At 42.8% G+C, this 9634-nt stretch overlaps 1 protein-coding gene across 6 annotated transcripts; it reads left to right on the top strand.

Annotated features, from left to right (window-relative positions):
• Positions 1 to 1896: 1896 nt before the first annotated feature.
• COQ3 (coenzyme Q3, methyltransferase) lies at positions 1897 to 9366 on the top strand. Of its 6 annotated transcripts, none has more exons than XM_058836165.1 (7): positions 1897 to 2017; positions 2899 to 3022; positions 3388 to 3540; positions 3704 to 3803; positions 5240 to 5482; positions 6708 to 6867; positions 8304 to 9366. In XM_058836165.1, the coding sequence occupies exons 1-7, from the start codon at positions 1933 to 1935 to the stop codon at positions 8519 to 8521; spliced, it is 1083 nt and encodes a 360-aa protein (XP_058692148.1). In that variant the 5' UTR covers positions 1897 to 1932; the 3' UTR covers positions 8522 to 9366. The 6 variants fall into 6 exon arrangements, with proteins under 6 accessions (XP_058692148.1, XP_058692149.1, XP_058692152.1 ...); XM_058836166.1 differs by having other exon boundaries at positions 1910 to 2017; positions 2925 to 3022; XM_058836169.1 differs by lacking the exon at positions 1897 to 2017 and adding an exon at positions 2024 to 2276 and having other exon boundaries at positions 2925 to 3022.
• Positions 9367 to 9634: the final 268 nt, after the last annotated feature.

Genomic DNA, 9634 nt, shown 5'->3' with positions numbered 1-9634 from the left:
ACAAAAATGGGAATGTATAATTTAAAATTGAGCGCCGTAAAAATATTTCAGTGCACTACAGGAAAGAAGTACATAGGATTTTGAATGTTATGCAGCAGCATAACAGTTGAAGGCATTTCCCTTGAAGACTTTTTTAATAAATAAAGGCATGGTGTGGAATCAAATGAACAATGTTTTCCATGCAAATTGTTCTGAAGGTGAATACAACCAAGCCAATGTCCGTATGTGCCCCCAGGTACCTGCTACACCATGTAAGAACAAGAATTAGCCTTGGCCATGGATAGGACAAAAAAGTAATTGAGTAAATATTCTGACTTTAAAGATTGAGCAGCTACATGTGTTTTGAAATATGGCACAATAACAAAAACTCTGTTCTGTATTTGAGGCTCTGTCTCATGGAACAGCTACTTCTAGTTGCAAACAAACATGTACTTAACTACTATTAACTACTTAACTACTGTTAAGTAGACTACATTGCCAATATGCATGGATTTACTTGCTTGTAACCAATTTTAAAATCACAAATATAAAAACAATGGCAACGTAAGGTTTGGCTCTCGCTCAGATTTTGCATTTGCTAAATGAATGACAATAACGCTGGATAATATGGGGATGCATGCTTTGAAGGAAGGCTTAGTTTTGTCTCTTAAGGAGACTATCCTAGCATAAAGGATTTGTTGGAGCTCTGTTTTTTTCACTGGCTCTGAGGTGTTATTAATCACTTGTAACTCCACTCTGAGCTTTGTTGGATAGAAAGCAGGTGAGTGGAAAAGTGAGGCAGGTACACACTAAGCAGGTTTGCCATACATTTAATTGCCGTCAAGCTTTTTTGAGCCCTTTCAGCAGTCCTTATTTAGTTTTAAAAATAAAATAATCCAACTTTAACTACTACACGAGTTATACTGTATTTACAGGAGACCTGTAAACAGGCAGATTTCAAGCAGTGAGTGTTGTATCAAGCAAGGTCAGTTCATAAAGCACGCCCTGGCACCAGAGGGAAGTGAAGCCAAGACTGGTTATACTACTGCAAATTTCGTGCAGCCTGGAGGATGCTCCTGCCCTTGGCTTTGTGCAGGCCGTGCCTCCTGCCTGCAGATGCCAGCATCTGCACAGGCAGGCAGGGAACCCAGCCTGTGATCATCACCTGCCTGGCGGGCACGGGAGCGCTGCCAGCTCTGCTTTTCACAGCTTCCTGTGCCTTGCTCTGCCCTGCTGCCTTCCAGACAGCTTTGACTTTCACTGGGCATTTTGTTGGACCTGCAGCTCAATAAAGTGTCGTTAAAAAACTGGCTTAATTATTTTCCATTTGTGTGTGTCAGCCCTGAACTGCCAGGGCCGTTCACCTGAACCTCATTCAGCTCGGGGCCCTGGGCAGCAGTGCCTGCGAGGGAGCAGGGAAGGCAGCCTTCTCCTTCCTGGGCCACAGCCTGGACTTCATCTGCAAGCCATGGCAGGGCAGCCTGTGAGAGAGGCGGCAGCATGCCAGCTCCGATGGTTCTCATGAGGAGCCCGCCCCAGGCACAGGCTCATGCGGACCCCAGAGGTTCTGCTCCAGGCCGCAGTGCCGGCTGCTGGGATCGCTTCCCTCCTGAGCCTGCCCCGAAGCGAGTACTCTCGTACTTTGTGCCGTGCCCTCCAAGCCCGGTGTGTTTCTTGCTAATGAAAGGGACTGAGAGCTGTGGGCTCGTCGCTGTGTAATCCAAACGAGCCCCTGCTTTCGGGTATTTTCGTGTTCCAAGACATGGCAATGACGGGGCACACATTTAAGCAGAGTCGCTCCAGGTGAAGCCCTGGCGACGCGTGCTACCGTGGGTCTGGCATTGGCACCGGCCCCTGCACCGGGCGGAACCTTCCCGGCGCCCGCCCGGCGAGGCAGCCGGCACAGGCGGCCGCGGACCGGGGCGGGGCGAGCGCGGCGGCGGCGGCCGCGGCATGTGGGGCGGCGGGGCGGCCCGGGCCCTCAGCCGCGCCCTGCGGCGCCGGCGGGCGGCGGCCGCGCTGCCGGGGGCTGCGGGCGGTGAGCGGGCGCTGGGTGGGCACGGGACGGCGGGCGGGAGGGCCCCGGCGCGGCCGGCGGCAGAAACGCCGTAACGGGGCTTGGCCTCGCCGGCTCCCTCACAGCCGGGCCCCGCAAACCTTCCGCCGCCGGCGGCCCCGGGCGTGTGTCCGGCAGCTGCCGGCCGCGTCTCACGGCACCCCCGGCCTACTTAGCACCAGCCCAGCTGCGGCCCGTCGGGAAGGTGGTGTTCCCCTGCCGCCTCCTTTGCAGTCCAGAGGTGTCTGGATCGCCCCATTGCTCGCTGCGGCCTACGATCATCTTCGCGGGGTGGTTTATTCTGGGTGCAGTGAGACATTGCTGTGATTCGGGGGCTGTTGGTGACCAGGCAGCAGCTGGATGTGAGCGAGTGTCGCCGGGCTAGGGAGAGCCCTGCTTCGGCTAAGCAGGAGTGGAGAACAATTGCGGGATATTGTCCCTGGCCTGTCTGTGCACCGATCGTGAGGGTTTTTTGCTTAGGTTTCCTCACAGTGCAAAATGAGTGTGCAGCTGTGTATGTCTCATTATAACACATAATAAACTCAGCGCTGCTGAGTGGGTGTGTGTGCGCAGCTCACGGTCGGAGTAAATATTATGGGGAAATTCACACTAACTGAAACATTTCAGTTGCATTGTTCAGTCTCTGAACATGGCATAGTACATCCATTTGATGAGTACAGGGGTGGTGAACTAGCATACATTTTTTTATTTAATCCCCAACTCCCTAAGTATGATAGTGAGCAAATGTGCAAAAATTGGAATGGTTACTATTGTGCTAGAGCAGCACTCTTACAACTACGTGTTTTGCTTCTGACTTCTTGTAAAGCTGATGTTTTCTATTTGGTTGTCTTTTATTTATGCAGATGACCATGTTGATCTGTCTCTTCAGATGGGCATGAGACGTATCCTTCAAGATTACAACAGGAAAAGACAACTGAAATCCAGTAGTACCTTGCCTGTATCTCTGACTGAAATGAAAAGCAACATGTAAGTATTGTATCTAAAATAACCCTGTGTGATAAGGGCTACCCTTTTCTGTAACAATTTAATTTGACTTCATGACAGTGTCGCGTGGAGCCGTTTATATATCTTACACGTTTCAATGTTTGATGTGGCCTGTTGTTGTTTTACTAATTGCCAACTGAAAAATTGCAGGCATGCAGCCATCAGTTTGGGAAGATATGTTACCTATTCAGTATATAGTATCTGTATGCTACTAAACAAGTGTAACTGGAATCTCTGAACATGAGTTTTATCTTTTTGCATTTTATGATGCAGTATTTGTTTTTCCATATTTCAGCTGACATGAAATACAAGTATTGGTTTAATGACATTCAGCTTTCATTATTTAGGTTCACTGTGAAGAGACCTTTCAGCACTTCACACTCATCAGTGGATTCAAAGGAAATGAAAAAATTCCAGCTCCTTGCACATAAGTGGTGGGATGAAGAAGGAGAATATGCAGCCCTTCATTCTATGAATGACATTAGAGTGCCATTTATTAGGTATGGTTTTGAAGACAGATTTTTTTATTTAATACGCGCTATTTCTGCTTGACCTCAGAAAATATTGTAAAAAAAGCCAATTACCAGTACTTAAGATAACTACATATTGCATCTACTGAATCACCTTGTGGGTTCGACCTTAATCACATCCCTTTTCTTTCAGAGATACTCTGTTGAGCATGAGTAGTAATTATCATCTGGGAAATCCACTTTCTGGAATCAAGATTCTTGACGTGGGCTGTGGTGGAGGACTGCTGAGTGAGGTAAGGAACAGTGTGCTGTGCGTTTTCATGTTAAAAGGCATGCAAGGTATTTGAATTGTTGTAGTAATTATACTGCTTAATTTCTAATCCTCCAAGGAGGACCTTTTCTCTGATATGTTCGTTCTGAGTAGAGTGCAGTGCACTCTTACAAAAAAACCCAGAGAGTATTCGGATAGCATAGTGCTGGTGATTTACAGAGAATGAGGGAATTGGTAATGAGAAATCCTAGAATTCTGAGATTCTAAATCAGGAGAATCACCATATTCTCACTACCAAAGAAGTAATTTTTGTTATAAACTTGTTCTTACACATTCATTTATTTGAATTGCTTATCTTCAGTGTTTTACATGGGTGTGGGGATTCTCACCTTTGATCTTATGGGAAATGCATGGAATAACATCAAGCAAATAAATCATACCTCTTGTGTCAGTAGTGATTGCAGTGGTACAGGGGCTGATGTTACATGACCTCCAGAGAAGACTGCACAAACTTGCGACTGATAAGTTACTGTTTGCGGTGGAACACTGTCCACTCAGGCTCTGAGCAGTGCTGTGTCCCATCAATAGACTAGGGATGGTTTGTGAATTTAGGGTTACAGATCTGGCTGACTTACTCTGGGAACTTCATCAGCACCTGAAGTGAGGTGTTAAAAACAGACCTGAATCTCTCCTGTGTTTTCTTTCTTTGTTTTTTCTCCTCTTCTGAGCAAAATCTTGTAGTCTTGTGAGAGTGGTCTCTCCAACAAAACCGGTGCGCTGCATCACTTTCTCAGGCTGAACAACTGGTGAATTTCAGGTTGGAATATCATACATGTGGTCATGTTCTGCAGCCTGTTTCAGTTTCAGAAGAGGTGATGACTAAGGTGTTAACCTTGGAGTAAGAAGACACTGGAGAAACCTGAGTGACAGCCAAGGCTGATGCTATCCTAGTAGACATCAGTGTTTAGTTCTCAGCAGTGAGAAAGTCACAGAGATAATCATGTATTAAGTAACCATTAAAAAGAGATGAGGATTTACCATTACAGGTGGATGTTGAAGAAAGTAATGACAGTAATTAAATATTGCATTGTTTTCTGCCCTTTAATTACTGTATTGATTTTCCTCCTTTGTTTTTCTCTGTCAGAGTGTAGGTAGTGGAAGAAATCTTTATTTGGTGTAACAAAATGGATTGAAAACAAATTATTCTAGAAGACAATTTAGATGTGTGTATAGTCCAGTATATAGTTTTCTAAGAAAATTAACACCACCTTTCCCAAGTCTAAGGGTGTTTTTGCTTTAATAAACATTTAAAATAAAACTGGTGGATCAGAGCTCATCATTTACTGTTGTTTGTCTTGCATTGATGCTTTCTGCATCTTGTCTGTACATTGCAAAATTTCAGAAACCTTTAAGTAAATTGTTTTCATGCAGAGAATAAATTACACTCTTTTTTATTAGCCTTTAGGTAGACTGGGAGCTTCAGTTACTGGAATTGATCCTGTGGAGGACAACATTAGAACAGCAGATCGGCACAAGTCATTTGATCCAGTCCTGGCCAAGAGAATACAGTACAAGTCCAGTTCACTGGAGGAGATTGTGGAAGAGTCTATGGAAACCTTTGATGTAATTGTAGCTTCTGAAGTAGTGGAGCATGTGGCTGACCTTGAAACGTTTATCAGGTGTTGCTCTCAGGTGTTAAAGGTAAGAGAGTTTTTGCTTTCATTATTGGGAATATTTATGCTCTTTTAATATTGTGGCTTTTTAAAAGGAATGTGAAAACACATTCACATTATAATGCACACATTTCTCCACTATGTCAGAAGCATGTTCTAGAGGTGCCTTCCATTCTTCTCCATGATGCAAATACATCTTCCCAAATTCAGTAACCACAGTTAGGGTAAATTTATTTCCCCAATTCAGCCTCAGAAAAGTGTTAAGGCATTAACTAGCATTGCAAGTTTGCATTGCATCATGACCTTAAGAAATCTGGGTGCATCTGATTTCACTCAGGTGAGAGAAAACGTGGCAGTGCTGCTGTTGATGGGTAGCTGTGGCTCAGACTGCGTGGGAACTCGGTAATGATGTTTCTGACACAAGATTTTATTCCAGTACTAGCAACACATCAGATAAGATCCTGGATTGCTTTTAAAGGTTTCTAGTTAAGCTTTGGAGATAATCAGGTTGTTACTCATCTTGATACTAGTTCATTTGCAAAGAAGGGTGGTAGCTCAGCATAGAAGTGGAAGCTTTTCTTTAATCTTTTTCTGGTCATCAGAAGAATATAAATTATTTCAATGGAATGCACCACTAATTTTTAGCCTACTAGGGACAAAGAAATTATCCCTTATTTCTAATAGTCCTTTAAGGACTTAGAATTTGTTTCTGGCTTTGTTTCTTTGCTCATGTAATTATTAAAACAAGCATGGCATGGCAATCAGCAGTCTCAAAAATTAAGGAAGCATTTCACATTTTACTTTGGTTTCAATTAAAAAAGTGGTTTGTGGTTTTATTTTGATTTTTTGCTTCATTGTTTTGTTGGGGTTTTTTTGTGGGTTGTTGTTGTTGTTATTGGGTTTTTTTTTAACAATAGATATTGTATATGCTTTAATACCTTTTATTTATCCATGTCCTGGGCAGGAAGTATTTTAAGTGATTTTTTAGGTGTTCTTTGGGCTAGGAGATAGTTTTTAGGCCACCTAAGTCCTGATTATTTTGATTCTTTGAAGATTCCTGAGACATACTGTTAGAACATAATATTCTTTCCTGTATTAAAATGTTTTAAATATCTATCCTGGGATGAAATTACTTCTTACTCTTGCATTATGTAGACTTTGACGTAAACAAATTATTTGTCTTAATGTGATTAATTTTACAATTTAAAAAACCGAAATACTCTTCTAATTGAACATTTTAATATTTTAATTAGCCCGAAGGTTCTTTATTCATTACGACAATCAATAAAACACAATTGTCCTATGTCCTGGGAATTGTGGTTGCAGAAAAAATAATGGGGATTGTACCAGAAGGAACACATGAATGGGAGAAATTTGTTCCCCCTGAAGAACTGGAGCGCCTCCTGGAATCAAGTAAGTTTCAGGCCAGATGGTGGGAATGCAGAGAGATATCCAAATGGTCCCAGTAGAAATGGCAAAGGGATAAGTTAGGTGGGGTGATTGCTAGCAGCAATACACAGCTTTTCCTGCTTGAGTTAACAGTTGTATATTAAGAGTATCATTCCTGGTTTAAAGACATTGCTGCTTACTGGATTTTGCATGAAATAAATTAAATGGAATCCTAAGAATGCAGTGGTTACTTGTGCAAAATCACTGTTGCAGCTGCCCTCAGTTTAATAGCCTAAATAAAAAATTCCAATGCTTTCCATTGTGTTCTGGTGACAGAATGTATACTCTGAAGTGGTTCATAAGCTCTAGGTCAGGTTTGAGGAAATAACTGTGTTGACACTCTGGGGCTGCACTGCTGCCACTGCATTGTGTCTCGCCTTTCCTTTGGGAGGAGGTGTTTTTATTTTTGGTTTGCTGCTCCATGTTCTCTATTCATATGTTACTAAAAGATTTCTTCCAAAATGTGAAGATAAAACCTACCACAAATTCATTAGTCAGTTCTTGAGAAACACTGTGATACTGATTTTAATTATTTCTAATTAAATTATCCTGGTCTGATTGCTTTTAAAATAGACAAAGCACTGAGCTGGGAAAATTTCTACCCATTGTCCTCCTTCACAACAGATGTTTTAAAACCCTCTCACCAAATATTTCACTTTGCTGTGGTTCACTGCAAAGAAGGTGAAGTATGAGTAGAGCTATTTACTTGGCAAGGTCTTTTCCTGGCACTTTGCAGTGATGCCATAAGGAATATGACTAATACTGGTTCACATACTGGTGGTTCTTTTAGTTCTTCCTTTGAAAGGAGAAGCAGGTGCAGTGGTGTGATTTATTTTGATAGGCTGTTTGTTTTCTGCCTTCCATCCTGTATCCTGCTGGGATACAGCAGATCCATGCAGTGAACTGAGTGCTGCTCAGCCGGGAGTGATAAATCGCTCTTTATTTGCACCAAGTCCTTGATGGCATTTGTGTGCCTTTTTCTTACATTTTTCCATTCCGAAAGGGAATCTGAAGAATTCTTGCAAAGATGTGCTCACATTTTGATTTTGGAGTGTGTGATGTCAATCTGAAGCATGTCACCACTGACAGAAAATGTTATCAGCCAGCCAGATGAGGAGGTGTGAGGCTGGGGTTTTTAGCAGAGCCCTATAGCTGCTGGTGGTGCATGGCCTTGGCACAGAGCTGTTGCAGCCTCTGCCAGGAGCAGGACTTGCTGTCACCAGCAATGCCAGTGGCACTGCATGTGGGAGTGTCTGACAAAGGCCAGCTTCCTCCCCAGCCCAGAGGAAGTCGCATGTTTCTGTTTTAGAACAGACTTGCAGTTCTAAAGAGCTTGATGTTACAGTGATGAACAGTATTTAAGCATATCCGTTGCTTTATATGGCTTCTTTCTTTCCTAGATGGCTTTTCAGTCAAGACGGTGAATGGGATGTTGTATAATCCGCTCTTGGGCTCCTGGAGCTGGGTGGAGAGCACGAGCCTGAACTACGCAGTGCACGCAGTCAAGTCTGGGGCTTGGGCACAGTCACACACCGCAGACACCCCGCCACAGACAGACATTCAACAGCGCTCAGCCACAGCTGGCACAGCTGGCACTGTCCCAGACAGCACTGTCTGACATGTGTGGGGATAGACTGTCACCAGAACAGAAAATGAGCTTTTACTCAGATGGACACAATAAAACCTTTGCTAACAACAAGCTTCCTGTTTACATCAATAATACTTGTGCTATTTTTGGCCAAATATTTAGGGCAGTCTCAGATCAAGTGCCTGCTGTCTCAGGAATCTTCTAATATTGAAATGAGCAACACTTTTAAAAAATAAGTATTTTCATGAGAAATTTTGTTTCAAATTGTTGGACAGGGAAAGGCAAATTATTCTTTTGGTAGCTTGGAGGAAGCTTTATTATGTGGTGGCATTTTCAGTCCTGCTGGGACTCAGATCTCCACAGAATAATGGTGTAGATATAGAGTGAGTTACAAACCACAGTGCTGTACAATAAGTAAAATGACCTAAGTATTTAAGATACGCAACTTGGTAAAAATATATGAAACACTTAAAATCTATACTTTTTTCTGTAACAGACCTTTCTCCCTGAGGAGAGGAAACAAAATAGTGAACCTTTACTGTGGAGTCCTGCCATTTCTGCAGTTGAGATGAGGTAACTGTGAAATGGAAGAAGAGTCTCTGAGACCAGACGGCCTCAGCTGTCAAAGCCCCTTCACCATAAAGATATTTCTATCTGTGCCTATTACTCAGCTTTCTCCCTCTGCCCAAATAAAGAGAAACTGCAGGTAAAATCTTAACCAAGCAACCAGAGCTCCATAGAAGAATGACACATTACCAGTCTGTCCTATAACTGAAGTGCCATACCTATTTATTCTTAATGTTCTAGAGCCCAGATAAGGAAAACTAATTTACAATGACTTTCTAAATAAAGTGTCGTGTGTATCTATGATTGCATCTCTTTCCTTCTTTCTCCTTTTTCTTTCTGCTTGAACACAGCTAGAAACGTGTCTTGTTTTTGTTTCCAAGGATGAAAGCAAAACTTTTCTTTTTTTCCCCCTTCTTATTTTTCTCCCTGTTTTAGTTGCTTGTGCATTTCTCCTACTTGTGCAGGTGTGGTGGGCTAAATTAGTTTTTTACACATTCACATTCTTTCTCCTTTGTTGTATCTGCATGTTGCCTTCAGATCCAAGTTTCCTGATGGATATGATGATGCCCAGAAGGA

Source organism: Poecile atricapillus, chromosome 3 (assembly GCF_030490865.1).
Source record: "Poecile atricapillus isolate bPoeAtr1 chromosome 3, bPoeAtr1.hap1, whole genome shotgun sequence".
Lineage (NCBI taxonomy): Eukaryota > Metazoa > Chordata > Aves > Passeriformes > Paridae > Poecile > Poecile atricapillus.
This window is presented reverse-complemented; position numbering and strand designations above follow the sequence as displayed.

What these genes read in the sequence shown, in the direction of transcription:
- COQ3 (XM_058836165.1), top strand. Translation starts at nt 1,933, where the DNA reads ATGTGGGGCGGCGGGGCGGCCCGGGCCCTCAGCCGCGCCCTGCGGCGC. An exon ending in ACTGAAATGAAAAGCAACAT is followed by an intron (nt 3,023 to 3,387) that starts GTAAGTATTGTA and finishes TTCATTATTTAG; the next exon opens with GTTCACTGTGAAGAGACCTT. An exon ending in GGAGCGCCTCCTGGAATCAA is followed by an intron (nt 6,868 to 8,303) that starts GTAAGTTTCAGG and finishes TTTCTTTCCTAG; the next exon opens with ATGGCTTTTCAGTCAAGACG.